This window comes from Mastigoproctus giganteus, chromosome 14 (genome assembly GCF_048544385.1).
Source record: "Mastigoproctus giganteus isolate SK-2022 chromosome 14, ASM4854438v1, whole genome shotgun sequence".
NCBI lineage: Eukaryota > Metazoa > Arthropoda > Arachnida > Uropygi > Thelyphonidae > Mastigoproctus > Mastigoproctus giganteus.
In genome coordinates this window covers 55,883,787-55,899,812 of record NC_143588.1, presented here as the reverse complement: position 1 = coordinate 55,899,812, position 16,026 = coordinate 55,883,787, and the positions used below count along the sequence as shown (strand labels likewise).

Below are 16,026 nucleotides of genomic sequence, written 5' to 3'. Positions count from 1 at the left end.
GAAAAGGCCTTTTTGCTTCGGGTTCCATAAATGCATCAGAAATATTGTTGCATTCGAAAGAGCAGGACTAAAATATTTACAAACAATACAAATATTTAAAATATTTCAAAAATACTAAACAATTTACAGATATACAAACTATATCGGGACGATGGTTCCCTTCTTATTAATATACAAAAAACGTTACAATGGAACATCAAATTATGCCGGGCGTGGTCATGTATTAGACAGGTAAGCACGTGCACGAGGTGCACGTGAACGTTATAGAGATAGTTGCCTTTCAATGGTAGACAATAATGTAATTATTTACCTGCGCATTTCTAGCGATGTAATTGCCCCGCCCTCTTCTCCCATTGTCTCGAATAAATATTACTAGACGGAAAACTTTTTTTAATGTATAGAGATATATAACAAAAATAATTATCCACAATAATTATCAATATTAATTTTTTAAAAAATTTAAGAATTTTCATTTTAACATACTTAATATAATTCCAAAACGAATATAGTTATCCACCTCTACTAGCCACCTTCTCATCTTTTTATTGCAAATTGTTGTGCAGAAATAAAAGACAGTTAAACACTATCGCTACTTTCAACGCTCTTGCACTGCTAATCCGGCTGCACTAAAATTTCTTGCGGATCTTGCACTGCTGGCGGGTTATTTCCACGAAAGGGTAAATTTTGGAGATGTTGGCAAAGTGCGCCTTACTGGCCAATTAAAAGTGTCAACAGACAAATAATACACATTTTTTCTGAAAAACTAAAAATTTTTAAATACATAAAAAAAATTTAAAAAAACAAAACAAAAAAAAAATATATATATGTATGTTTGAAATAACAATTAATTTCGATTATTTGTACCGAGCCCGAATATCGTTCGTGTTACCTGGTCGAGGGGCAGGCTCGGGTCCGTTACGTTTAGCAGTTATACTCCAAGAATTAGTAATGTATAATATATAATTTTTACTATTAACATTAGGTTTATAGTTAACTATGAGTATAATTTTAGTAGTAAGAACTACTACCATTAACAAATAGCGAATAGGAGGAGTATTCGCTAGATCGTCATAGTAGTTAGTATTAATAATAGTTAATATTTTAACTATTCTTAAAATATTTTAACAATAGTTAAAATATTAACAGCTCTTCCAGCATTGGAGTTCTTTCTCCAAAGCTAGAGTTGAAGAACTTCGTGGCCGCAGCCCATCTGCCTAACTTTTCTAGATCCTGTTACAGTAGCATACTGTCTTTACTATCATTAACAACCCTGCCAACCTTTGTACCATTTGTAAATTGGCCATCACCTTCAGGATAAAGAGTAGGTTATTAACATTCGATCTTCCATCGGTAAGTAGCGGCTCACGTCCTACTTACTCTATCGAATCAACGTTAGTTGATTCGGTAAGTAAGTAGGGTCAGGACAGCATTAACGAAATTTAGGAAGTGAAGTAATTTACGCCACTTCTGTTTCACATTTTCGTCAAAGATTCATTCACGTAAAACATCTTCCGTGCGTACAAAGTACGCACGCGCTTTTTTTCATTTTCTATCTCCCTAAGTGTAGTACTACACAGTTGGTACGTTTCACTTGGGTTACTGCTGCCCATATGCAGTACTTTGCATTTGTTAATGTTAAACTTCGGTTGCCCCTAACTTTTCTAGATCCTGTTACAGTAGCATACTGTCTTTACTATCATTAAAAACCCTGCCAACCTTTGTACCATCTGTAAATTTGGACATTAGGCCGGATAAACCGTCATCACTATCACTGAAAAATACAGAAACAACAATGGGCCCAACGTCGATCCCTGGGGGACTCCATTAATACCATTAGTCCACGAAGAGCAACGTCCATTCATTACAACTCTGTCTTCTCACACTCAACCTTCCATTTGTCCCTAGTAGCACCTTGCCCTTGATGTCACACTGCTCCAATTTGTACAGCAGTCTTTTATGTGCAACGGTATCAAAAGCTTTCCTGAAATCCAAGTATATGATATAAAAATTATTTTGTGCATCCAGTTCCTTTGTGACCACATTGTAGTATCCAATCAAATTGTTCAGACAAGATTTCACTTTAACAAAGCCATACTGTGTCTGAACGTTAACTGCAGTCTTCTCCAGATGATCTAGCATTACTTCTTTAACCAGTAACTTCATTATGTTCCCTGAAACAGAAGTTAAATTAAAAGATCTGTAATTACTAGTATCACCCTTTGAAACGTCGTTATGAATTGGGGATACATTCGCACTTCTCCAGTCCACTGGAACCTTCCCCGAATTCAGGAATGCTCCTATAATTACGGCTAAGGCTATGCTTACTTTCTTTACTGCCTCCCTTAATATAATTGGATAGATCCCATCCATCCAGGGTGCCTTCTTATGTTTCTCTTCCGCTTTCCTCTTAGTTTTTATAAAATAATTTAGCTCCCTGTTTACAGTTTGATAAACTTCTGGGATTCTCTTCTCTAGAGAATTCCTCATGCATTGATGGTAGAAGCAAAATACTCATTCAGTTTGTCAGCTACCTGAGCAGGATCATCAAAATTCTAACCATCGATGTCAAGTGGACCAATCTGATTCATCCCTCACCTTCTAGAGTTTACATAAGTAAAGAAGTCTTTTCTATTCTTCTTTGCACCCTTTGCCAAAGATTTTTCGTGTTCTGCCTTCACTTGCGTCACCTCCTTTGTGACTTGATTACAGACTACCTTATTTCTACCATAGCCTTTTGTGTCGCCTGATAATTTATATGCATTTTTCTTCTGTGCCCCGAGTTTCATGCCCGCATGGTAGCACAGTTGGTAGGATTTCCGTACTCCCCACACCGGGTGGAAAAGACCTGGGTTCGAGATCCATGGATGGCATGAGGAATTTTTACGGGGCTTTTGCACGACGTGTGTCAGTTATTCGGTCTCAGGTGAGAGTAGCATGGAATTTTCTCCCGGTTTCGTCTAGCAAACAGAAAATCAACCTGAAAACAAGCAATTTACAGATAATAGTCGCTAATGCTCCTAAAACCCTACAACAACGAGTCTCACTAATTCATCTGACTCCTAAACCTTGAACAGCATTTAATAGTTGGTATGAAAAGCCTAGTAGTTTCCATGGATTCAATTCTTGAATGCTTCTCATTTAGAATTTTCTGTTGGCAACGTCATCGGTTGGTGCGATTGTATGGAACTTTAAACTGCCTGAGACCACAGTAGTTAACTTTACGAAAGCAAAAAGAAACCTTCTCTTTACCCCTGATGGTAGTTACATCTCTAAGTAAATCCCACATCAATATACTGTGATCACTGCTACCTAGTGGTTCCTTTATCTGTAGATCCTTGATGAATGATCCTTGATGAATACACTGCTGATAATGAGATCAAGAGTATTACTCCCTCTGGTTGCCTCCCAAACATGCAGCTGTAGAAAACAATCATGCAATAAATCCACAAAAGTCTTGCTAATGTGCGAATGACCAAACAACAGTTCCAGTCAATATCTGGAAAGCTAAAATCTCCCATTATATTACATTCTGATTTACTGGCTTACTCTATTTCTCTATCAGTTATTCGTTGTACCCATCAGAGTCATTAGGCCTATAACACACTTCTACTCTCAGTTTTGTTTTTCCAGTGCTTATGTTATACCAAAGTTATTCAACATTTCTCTGGTCACCCATATCAACTAGATGTACTGCTTTTTATTTTGTGTTTCTTAACTAACAGCATAACCCCTCCTCCTTCCTATCCTGTCTGTCCTCTCTGTACACATTGTGCTCTCCATATGCAAATTCTGCATTCCTATTTCTATGTGGCACCACATCTCTGATATCCGAACAATGTCCTCGTTTGATATCTTTGGCCAATTGATGTATTCAAATTCATCAAGTTTATTTACTCTGCTTCTAGCATGGTGTACATACACCTGTTCTTACTGTTAGTTGACCTAACACGGCTCATGTATTTACTTGTTCCATTATGACTCCCAGCTGTCCTTGAAATCCCTGGCACCTTCCATTCTAGATTGCTGCTCATTCCAAAAGAAGAAGTGCAAGAATCACTTTCACCTCTGCCTGCGGCTATTATTGATCTATTATTCTGTGTATTCCCCAGACTAGCAGTTTTCCGACCCACCTAACACCACCTCAATAGCATCAGCAAATATTCTTGCACCATTTCTATTAAAGTGTATTTCATCCCTGTAGAAGCTGTCTCTCCTGTTAACAAGCACAGACCACGCTGTGAAAAATTCTACCCTATGAACCTTGCACCATCTCTCCGGGGCCGAACTGATTGATATGGTTCTTATCATACACTCCCTCCTATTGTGTCTGGGCAGAAGTGTAGACACTTTCAAAATAACTCAACGTTGACCTGTACTTGTGAAGTAAGTCTGCAGATCTCCTACTCTTAATGTCATTAGTGCCAATGTATACAACAGTGTTGCCCTTAAAAGATGATATTTGCTCTAAAACGTCATCAACGTTTGCCCCTGGCAAACATCCCTGGTCCTATTCCACCTATCCTTTTTGCAAAATATATTTCCTGTTTCCCTGACAATAGGGTCACCTGCAACAACTAGCTCACGTGGCACTAATGCATTCTGCCTTGCCGGTTGCTGTGGTGATGTGGGCAGCTGAGAGCTTGATGGGCCCCAATTTAAATCCTTTACAGGTATCCACCCCGTTCTTCAAGCTCTCATACAGGTCCATAACAAAGCTGAGTTGACGCCTAATATCCTCACGCTCTTTACATCGTGCGCACACAGACATCCCTTGGCAATATCGTGTCCCGTTCCTGATAGCCTCCTAACACCAAACAAACAGTACATTTCATAAGGCTGTGATTCAGAGGACACTGCCCCCTTCAGTACTCCTCCCAGCCACATCACACCTTCAGCCTTTTGCTTTTCTGCTCTGGTCTGAGGCATTATTTCGGTTCAAATTCAATACAATTAAAAATACTCACTAAACTTATATCCTAATGCAGTAATAACACTACGTACCGGTTATTATTGTAAGTTCTAAGTAGTTATAATAGATAATAAATTTATCTATCTATCGCCGACCTACGTTATTCGAAATCTCGAGAGCGTCCTATTTGACATAGATACTATATCTACATCAAATATGCACGTAATGTTATACGTATGCAGTGCTATAAATTTTAGTTTATATAAGCATCTTCTAATACTGATTACACTGTTACAAAGCTACGTAGAAAACTCCAAATATCTCCTCTATCAATACTAAAACAATGGCGGTAAAATTCGAACGTTCTTATCGATACAACACAAACCGGCGGAAGTGGACTGTTTTTTTAAGCAATTACAAGGTCCAAATAAAGAACAAATACACCAAATTAATCAGGGAATTACAAATAATGTATTGGAACTAGGCATTCGTCATATCCTTTAGTGAGTATCGCTAATGAAAATGCTTTCAGTAAAATGACTTTTTTAACTCCCGTATTTCTATAATGGCTTGCTAACGACAAAAGAATCATCAATGTCCTCCCAATTAAGATTAAGACAGACACAACAAAGGAAATACGTTTTAAATGTAGTTATCCCAATAACTAGGGAGCAACTTAAAACTAAAAGACAAAATGTAAGTTACTTGTCGATCCCCCAATCAATAGCATATTTATTTCAGAAATCTTCGAATATTTATTTTTACTTTTAAGTGGTAGTTTCATTTAATTTTCGCTCGTATGCAGCTGACAGTTGACACTTCTTCAGCATTTCTGGTTGCAGTTTGCAACTATCGCTTCATTGGTATTAATTTCATAAATCATTATTTGATCACACCACATTTTTATTTTTACCATGTAGCGAACTTTCTCTATCTCCTAAGCTAAAATATGGTTTACATAAAATTGGCCATGTCGATTAAAAAAAAAAAAATACATTCAGAGCTTAGTTTTTGATAAATATGCACATTAACCTTCAACAATCGTGTTTTGATAAAGTTAGAAAGTTAATATCCTCTCATTAGGGGATTTTTGCTACATAGTCCTGTCCTTTGCTGTCCATATTTAATTAACTTATTTAACCTTTCCATGTGTCTCCAAAAACACATTTACGTGTGCTGCTACTGATGAGCTGTAAACTCTAATACAAAGGGTACTAGGAAAGTTTTGCAATACAGCTTTGTTTATTTAATTTTTTCAAAGTAATTTCCTCTACATTCAATACACCTCTCCATCCTCCGAAACCAATCTTTAAACCAGTTCTGCCAAGTTTCACTAGGGAGTAAAGCACACTCGTTGTCCCAAGCCCGTGGAAGGTCCTCATCACTGGAAAACCGCCTCCCTTTTAGCTTTTTCACATGCGGGAACAGTGCAAAGTCGCAGGGAGCAAGGTCTGGACTGTAGGGAGGGTGCTCGAGAAGTTTCAGTCCTGTCGTGGTCAAATATTCGGTGCAGGCTTTGGCGCGGTGAGCTGGAGCATTATCGTGATGGAGGTACCAGGTGTCCATTCTTGACTTTGGCCGCAGATTCTTCATAGATCCAATGACTTTAGGCAGGCATTGTTCAGTATACCACTTAGCTGTGACTGTCTTCTGCGTGTCCAAAACGACACGTTCCACAATTCCACTCGATTTGAAAAATACAGCTATCATTTTCTTCTTTACAGATCGGGATTTTCTGACAATTACGGGTGTGTCGTCATCATCAAAGATCCAAACTTTGTTTTGAGCCTTGGTCGGCAGATCGTAATAGTACAGCCAAGTCTCGTCACCTGTCACGATGTTGTTCACATACCGAGATTGTCCCTTATCAAACTTTTTTAACATCTCCCGGCACCAAGTCACACGTCGTGTCATCTGCTCTTCAGTCAGTTGATGCGGCACCCAGAGAGAACAAAGTTTCTTCACGTGCAAATGATCTTGCAGAATCGAACGAATTGCTGGTGCATTTAGGCCCAAAGTATCCTCTATCTGTTGGTAGGTCACTCGCCTGTTTTCGTCAAGCATTTTCCTCACAGCAGTAACGTTTTCCTCCGTAACTGACGTTCGTGGCCTTCCCGGCCTCTCAGAATCCTCCAGAGTGAAATTTCCCCTTTGGAATTCTCTATACCACCTGAATATCGTTGTACGATGTGGACAATCATCATCTAGTGCAAGAGTCATTTCTTCTAAGCACTGGTCTATGGTTAAACCACGCACGAAATTATACCACAAAACTGTCCTTATCTCATTTCGTGACCACGATGCCATCGCAAGCACTTTACACTCTCACTACTAATGAATAACTGAGTCCATCGACTTGGCGCGGCGGCTACTATGCACGTATGAACATGTCTCAACATGCAGCAACAAGCAGCTTCCTGTGATTCATTGTTGCGTCATATTGCAAAACTTTCCTAGTACCCTTTGTAGATTTAAGTGCTATATGTAATTAATTTTGCAGTTTTCATTACGCAGCTCATAATGTTTCTATCAGTGTGGTTATTCTTATATTATGTTAACAATGGCTTAATATCGTTTTTATAACATTTCTTACTGTGAGATATGAAATAAATAAATGTTCCGTAATGATTCTGTGTATGAGCGGAAGTATCTCAATTAGCTCTTCAGACCTTATTTTGGTCTGATTTCCAAGAAGCTGTTCTCGCATCGTGAACACATCCAGGTAGGTAGATGCAGGACAGCCAATCTGAATTCTACAAAATTTGAATTCCACAGAGTGGGATATAGGTTTCTTTCAAACATCATATATTTGAGTTACTCAATCTGTGGGCCTACAAATATGCTTTTATCTTGGCCTCACTGAGTCTGAGAAATTTTGTCGTGAGCAATAATTTGTATACTGTATATGGATCCACAAGAGGCCGACTGCGGGAGAGTATTTTCGCCTAGACTTTAGGGAAGTAGAATAGGAAAGTAGTATCTGACTTTACCGGAAGATACTACTTCCTTATGTAACGAAGCCGCTCTGCTCAGTAGTTCCATTTATACAGAAAGCAGAAGTATTTTGTAACTCTGTATTGAGAGTCCAACGTTAGTCCGATCAATTTCGGATTGCCAATTGCTGATTCAGTTGATCTGTTCGATGGAACCTTTGTTCTCTTACGTTCACGGAGGAGATATACATTTCCATTAAGCAGTAAAGTCTTCTTTGAGGAGGCCACCCTTGGGAAACTTAATGAAATGGAACCATTCTGCTAGTTTGCACCAGCATCTAAGAATAATTAATGCAGTAATTCCACTACATCACAAAAAAATGCACTTTGAAGCAGCAATAATTTGCTGGAGAGTTTGGGAAAGCTGATTTATTTTTATTCTCAGCCAGTGCCGCACAGTCTTAGTTGTCTTAGCCCAAAAAAGTTAGCCCCCCCATCACTTTAGAAACAAAATATGTAATATGATTGTGATTAAAAACATAATATGAGATTCCTCTGTACTGTACAGTCGGTAGCATCATAAACCAATATCAGAATCTAGTGCTGAAAGTAGATTCTAAATCTTTCGCTCAAATGGTATTGTCTTAAGTTGTTGAGGCCTAGTGTGAGTCCTTCATTACTTAGTACAAAGTATGTTGAGGGTCAAACGGCACCAGGAATTTCTCACATCTCCGCGAGTGTTCGCTGTATCGAGGGACAGTACTCTGTCAAGACCAGAGATTTAAAAGTGTGTGGATTATGTGTTGTGTAGTATGTTGTGCCCATTGTTCTTCTGGCCTATTGGCCGTCGAGCCCCTGATGTGACCCGACGTTGTCCGTACTATGCCAACGAGGAGGCTGGCCAGGTGTACCTTGAAATTTATTATACTCTGGCAGGTCCCGCCGCTTAATTTCCTGGGATTTCAGCGGCTGAGTCCTATTTAAAAAAAAAAATAAAATAAAAAAAAAAAAAAATAATCGCGGTGGCATAATTTCAAAATCGCTATTACGAGATAGTCTGTGGGGTTTGTTCCCCGAAATTACCATGGGGGTTGTACGCTAAAATGACAAGCTCTAGAGGCCTAATGGGGCGGGCAATAATTTTGGTGCTAATTTAAATATGGATGCGTGGGGCTTTCGCGGTGTATAGTCAAAGAGAAAGATAGGGAGACTGAAGGCTGGGGGGGAAGAAAGAAGTAAGGGGCCGATAGGGTAGATGGCCCCTGCAGTCAGTGGGGCATGCCCATGCCCCACCAGAGGGAAAGGGGGATGGCAGGAGGAGGAGAAGGCAGCGAGTCATCTCCCCCCACTCGCCAAGGAATAGGAGTCAAAGCAGGCTGGTCAAGGTTACCAGCCCAGATCGCCATATGGCTAGGTGATGGGGAATTGGGTCGATTTACACGTCCGCAAGACATAATGTTACGGCCTGACTGAAAATAAGTTTGGGGGGAGGGGGAGAAGCAGCATAGCATTGAGTTGGAAAATAATTAAATTAAATTATATATAAGAATATTGCCTGCATAGCAGGCTAGGTTTTATAGTATGAAAAATAAATAGGGCCATTTATCCAACTGCCAATATAATTAATGGTCAACAAAGCCAGTGAAAGGGTGGAATACTAATAGATTTTCGGCAAAAAATTTGTGTAACGTTATAAAAATTGGAATTTCTCGAAAATTGTGTGAGAGAAATTTCAAGGCCATTGCTGTAAACGCCATAGGAATGCACCCGACATTTGTTGCAGAGACAAAATCCTTGTTATAGAGTGTAGCCGGAAGGGTACATGATTCCAATAAACTTGTGTATTTTAATGAATGTAATTGGTGTTAAATATTAAACTAAAATATAAACACTTTTTACGTCAGATGTACTTTGCAGTGTCTTGCCACGAATGGTCTATCTCCACCTGTTTTTCCCCAAACAGAATGTAAAAGATGATGGAAACCATGTCTGGAGGTTAAAACATTTCAACAGACCAGCCTACTGTAATTTGTGCCTGAACATGTTGGTCGGCTTAGGAAAGAAAGGACTATGTTGTATATGTAAGTAGAAAATAGTTTTTATCGAAGTGCCCTAAGCTTTTTTAATGGAAGTTATAACTCTAAGAATAATAGCATTGTATACTTTTCTTTTATAGTACCGCAGGTTATTGTCATATAGTTAGTCTTGGTCTACGGTTACTGCCAGACTTTCGAAATATACGTTTGCAATTTCTTAAGAAATAATAAGATACAAAGTACAAAATTTTTTTATTGTTACGTGAACGGTAAACCAAATCACTTTCTTCGACGAGTAAATAAAAATCAACTGGATACAAAAACGACAGGGTTCTCTTGCGTGTGAAAATGGCGCCTCCGTGGGCAGGAGCGGCAGTGCATAGCACACGCTTCTTAATTAGACCAGGGTTCGAGCCCGTGACCACCAAATACGGAGGATGCGGAAAGGTCAAGCAATGACCACCGCATATCCTCGGAGCAATATGGCCTTAGTTGCTAATGCTCCTAAAAACCAAATAACAACAACAACAGCGTGTGAAAATGAATAAAATAAAGTTTATAAAAACTTGGCTGTAGGGGTTAAGCTCATTATTTAATCGGAAGTTCATATTGCAGTTTCATCATCTATTCTATGGTCCATTCGATCCCTTTTGCGCATATCCGTTTCTGGTAATATCAAAGTTTTATAAACAAATGCAAACTTCACAGTGGAAGCGAGTTGAATTCCATTTGTCATCTTTCGTAATCCCATTTTCAGCTGTTTGAAATGGGTGTCCGTCTCATAGCTCTGGCGATATAAAGAGTAATAATTCGATGAAACTGTATGGGAAGAACCATTAGACGTTGCAGGCCATCGTAAAGAAGTAAACTTTCACATGAACGGAAAAACTGACCAGAATCGAGAGTTTGTACGTAATTAACAGAATATGCGATAAGCCTAGTTATTGTAACTGCAGAGCTATTGTGAACATAGAGAAGTCTGGGTGTTTAATATATGTGATACTGATTTCATTTAACTCTTACTTCATCTTGAAACTACATGGAAATTCAGAATTATACACTGTTCGACAAAATTAAGAGAACAAAAGGTTTTTCATGAATATTTTATTGTGAACAGTGTCGCCGAAGGCGAATATTTGACATAATAGGCATCCTGGCATGCAAACTCCAAGTATTCAATAGAAATCCATCTAATACCTTACAGAGCCACACATTATGCAAATTATTGATGCCTATAAAAAGACTACTTACGACCACATCACTTCATTCCCGGTTTTTGGCTTGCTCAGTGGTTCTGTTCAGTCGCAGGCGAAAGTGGCATGTTGGCTTAATGTGTCACTCAGTGTCGTCTCGGCACCATCGAATTAGTTTCAGGAGACAGGAATCATTAGAAGAGCTAGCCAATGTCGCCCGAGAGCTACGTCAATCAGAACAGACCGCTATCTGGCTAAAACAGCAGGATGGAACCCTATGAGTCCTGTCATCAACTGTCTCTTGAGGTTGCTGTGGCCACAGGTAAAAATATTTCCAACTGGACTGTGTTAAGAAGGCACAATTCAAGTGGACTCTACGTAAGGAAGCTAGTGGTCTGTATCCCATTAACCCCAAACCACCACAGAGCTCGTCGAAACTAGTGCCATGAACATGTGACTTGGAGCCCTGACAAATGGGGTACAGTTCTGGTCTCTGAGTCTCGTTTTAGCCTACAAACAGATTCTAGACGTTATGTCATCTGGAGACGAGGAATGCGGTATCATCCCTCCAACATCAGAGAAAGGATACTTACGGTAGAGCGATGTTCTCCTGTCGGGCGGAATAATGATCAACGGCCGCACACCTCTCCATCCGTAAGTGATCAGAGGAATCAAGAACAGATCCTCGAACCCTATGTGCGACTTTTAGTTCTGTGGAGGTTTCTGTTGATTGTGCTCCAACTGACGCGGAGCACAATCACCAGACTTAAATCCGATCGAACATGTGCGGGACGCCTTTTTGCGTGGACGCCGACAGCCAACTCCTCGATCACTTGGTGAGCTAAGGTGTGCGCTGGTGGATGAATGGGATTTTTTGCCACAGAATTTTATAGACACCCTTATTTAGAGCATGGTTCACCACTGTCAGATCTGTTTAGCCGTTGAAGGGGATCATACGCCGTACTGATGTCATGTGACCATATTTTCGAGCATCTTCTATCGACTTCTGTAATGTTACTTTTTTGGTAATTCTTATACAATCCCTATAAATGTCCCTTATACTTGTCCGAACGTTCTCTCTGTCTCTTCATTTCATTGGTATTGTATGGTACACCTCCATACCAAATTTTGTCCCGCTTCATCGCAAGCTGCACGAGTTACACCACGTTTTCAACGTGTTCTGTTAATTTTGTCGAGCAATGTATAAACGAGTTAAGCAATACTTAGTTTTTATTCTCATGCCTACTCTACTGTGCATGCCTTCTTGAAACCTGAGCAAACACTACACCATTATCTGTCACCAAGAAAGGAAATCCAATATTCAGCATGATTTTGATTTGACATGGAAATTTTTGTGTATTGTGGTTTGTGGTAAAAGCTGCATTCTGTTTTTACCAATACTGATTATATAATTCTTAAAGTTGTTAGCATTTTTACTAACTAATTACATTTCAAGTGGTGAAATGCATGCATGCAGCGATCATATTATAATACCGCAATAAACATGTTTCAGAGATGACGGTAACCCCCCGCTCAATAATCATATTATTGTGTATTCCTGAAAATAGCACCGCTTGACAGTATGCTTCTTATTTATTTGGTTTAACACGTTTTACACTGGAAAATTATACAAAAGGGCCGTTGCTTTCAACAAGATACATAAAAAAAAAAAATCTTTGAAATATATACTATACCTATATTTATTTCTCTATGGTGACGGGCTATAATACTCCAAGACACCTTTCGGCCTGCAGTAAATATTTCTATTGATTTAAAGTAATAGACTGTGCGTGTGTCCTTAAAACCTTCACATCCGAGAGGGTTCAGTAGAGGCACTCGAAATGGTGCTCTTCTGCGATTCGAATTTTAAATTCGATTTCAAGTACTTTGAGAGTATATTTTCTTATATAATATACATCGTGATATGTTGCAATGAAACTTCTACAGTAGCCTGATTTCTATAATATGGAACATTCTATGCAATGATAGATTGGAACCAATAACGCCTTCTTTGTTTCTTAAGTTAAAATGCGTTTCATATACCAATTTTACAAATTCACAGAATTTAAAATCCAAGTATTCGATCCGATTATTAGTCGGATGACAAATAAATTAATTTTATCATTTAGATTTAGCGCTCGTAGGTTGATACGCATAATAACGGATCAGAGGTTACTGGAAAGACTAGTAGCCCACAAAAACCAAGTTATTGGTAAAGAAAAAAAGATCCACTGTATGACCTTTTTCTGCGGGAAACTATAAAACTGCGGTGAAATTTAACAGTGATTCAAGAATAACTGAACATATATAACCTGCTTCTGGAACAGTGATCACCCAGATCCCTAGATATTACACTATATGACTTCTTGTGCGGATACGTTTAGAACTTCGTTTTTTTATCGCCTCTTTCTCGCAGTCTTAAGGAATGAAGGAACGCATCGTAGCTGCCATTTCAACGATCAACGGTGATATGCTACAAAGAGTCTGGGATGAATTAGACTAAAGGATTAATGTGTGACGTACGACACGAGGGGATGCACATTGAGTATTTATAAGATTGTTGTTTTTTTTTACAAATTGGTTTGGTACATGTTCATATATAACCTAGCTACTGAGTAATAAATTTTTGAAAGTGTTCAATTCTTTTTGAATCACCACGTAGTGAATATTCGCCCAAGAGGATATCTGTTTATAGTAACGAATGGGCCTGGTGTACTGGGGTCCATGGTTGAAATAACAAATATACACGTATAATTATAATCCATATAATTAAACACGTATAATTAAAACTGGGTTATAATTATACGTGTATATTTGTTATATCTGTTTATATTCTTTATAATTTAATGAAAATTAATTCCTCTCTACTTATGTTCTTTTTTCTAACTAAAGCATACTTTCGTCAAACTGGCATGATTGCATCCCTTATGGATGCAATAACACTTTTTCGAAGTCATTGTATTTGACACTTTTTGATGTCATTATTTATGTTAATCGACAGAATAAAGGAAAACTTGTTTCAATAGGTAAATAAAACTTACTAAATCTAAAGAAATATTAATATTTTTTTAAAAAAATGTTTCGTCTGGAAAATAACTGTTAAATGAAAGTAGTGGCATTATTAGGTCCCTTTACCCTACATAAAATCCATCTGATGAAAAGCAAGCGTACATTATTTAGGCTACGCTGACTTGAGATGGAAAACTATTGCCTTTTCCAGTCTATTTTATTCATTACTGAAACAACTTTTATTTTATTTTTACGCTATATTCTGAATCTATCCAAATATCTGTTTTATCAGGTGAGGAAGGTTGCCGAATTCATTCACAACTTACACGTTATGTTGGCGAAATGGGTAGTTTTATTTATGATATTAGGTTAAATTAAAGTGTTCCCAAGCAGCTTTGAGAATAAGTTCAACGAATGAAAACATGCATAAAGGATGAATTTTCTGCCAATCATTCGATAATTTTTGCTGTGATAACAGCAATAGTTACGTAATATGTGATACGCTGGATTCCAGCACTATTACTTTCACATAGTTTAAGAAAATTGCAACTACTTATGGTATTAAGACCGTCAGAACACAAATTTCTTTTATAATTATTACGTGAATGCTGGTGATATATAGTTCAATGGAGAGAGTAATATGTGACAACTAAGGTGAAATTTTAAAGAGAGAGATAGTTGAATGGAGGTGTACTATTTCAGAAGCATAGTGATTCACAATAATAAATTAATAATTTTTACGCGCAAAGAAATTGAGGAAAGTCTGAGACTTATCTACAAGAGAAAGTACTTTACATTTGTTATATTCCATCTATTAATATGTATATACTAATATTTATTTTATTTTCATAGCAAGTCAGGTTCTGAGATGTGATGCAATTAACTAGTCAGTTTGAAAATATACATTAAAAATTTGTTGTTCGTAACTGCGTGTTTAGCTTTTATTCTGTTAAATTAAGTTGTAACATATTAAAAGGCAAGGAATTAACAATATCTACTAACGATTATTTAGTTTTTTTTTTTTTTTTTTGTAGTTGTTGGCGCATCGGCTTCTGTGGCCATAATGCACCTCCAAATTTTTTTGCAGTACTTTGATCCAAGCCCGAGGCGGGATTCGAACCCGCGACCTTTGGGTTGCCAGGTAGGCACTTTACCCACCCAGCTAGCCCGGTCGGCCATGATTATTTAGTAAAAATCAAGTTCGAATTTTAACGGTTGGTTTGGATGCAGCAGGAAAGACCACAATGCGCTATATAAATTGAAATTAGGAGTGATTGTCACAATGATTTCTACAATAGGTTTCAATGAGAGAAACTGTTTGAATACAAGAATATCCGTTTCACTGTATGGTATGTTGGTGACCAAAACAAAATTAAACCGTTATGGAGGCATTATTTTCGAAATACCCAGTGATTCATAATTGTCATTGATGGTAATGACAGATAAAGAATTCCTGAAGCACCAGATGGATCAACTTCAAAAAATGTTAAAAGATGTTAAATAAAGTTAAATAAAAATGTTAAATAAAGAGCTTAGGGAACGCCGAATTACTGGTGTTTGCCAAATGCTGGTGAACTACCAGATAAACTAGGCCTGAATCAACTCAGGAACAGATGGTATATTCATGCAATATATGCAACAGAAGGACATGGATTCTGTGACTGGTTGTCAATGTCAAAGTAACGTTTACTGAATTAAAATGTCTTGATTAGCTTTTACAGTGTGTTGCCCTTATTCATCTTACTGGGAGGACTGTCAGGGGCCTTCCACTGAAATGTTATGTGTTGCTGATTTTTGTCAGTTATAATACAGATGCACATCCTAACTAGCCGTTTAATACACACCTTAGTGACTGCAGTTTTGTGACATAAGCAGTTCAGAATTGTTTTGTGTCCGCATGTAGCTTCAATAGGGTGGAAGCTTCTTGCATACCAAGAAGGAAGAAT

General features: G+C 38.1%; 1 protein-coding gene across 3 annotated transcripts in view; it reads left to right on the top strand.

Moving 5' to 3' along the window:
- The window catches only part of Dgk (diacyl glycerol kinase 1), a 313,927-nt gene that overhangs the window by 200,504 nt on the left and 97,397 nt on the right, over positions 1 to 16,026 (top strand). For all 3 annotated transcript variants that reach the window (XM_090388889.1, XM_090388891.1, XM_090388890.1), the window contains one exon: positions 9,806 to 9,923. In XM_090388889.1, coding sequence (XP_090245015.1) covers positions 9,806 to 9,923 — 118 coding nt within the window. The remainder of the gene's footprint in view (positions 1 to 9,805; positions 9,924 to 16,026) is intronic.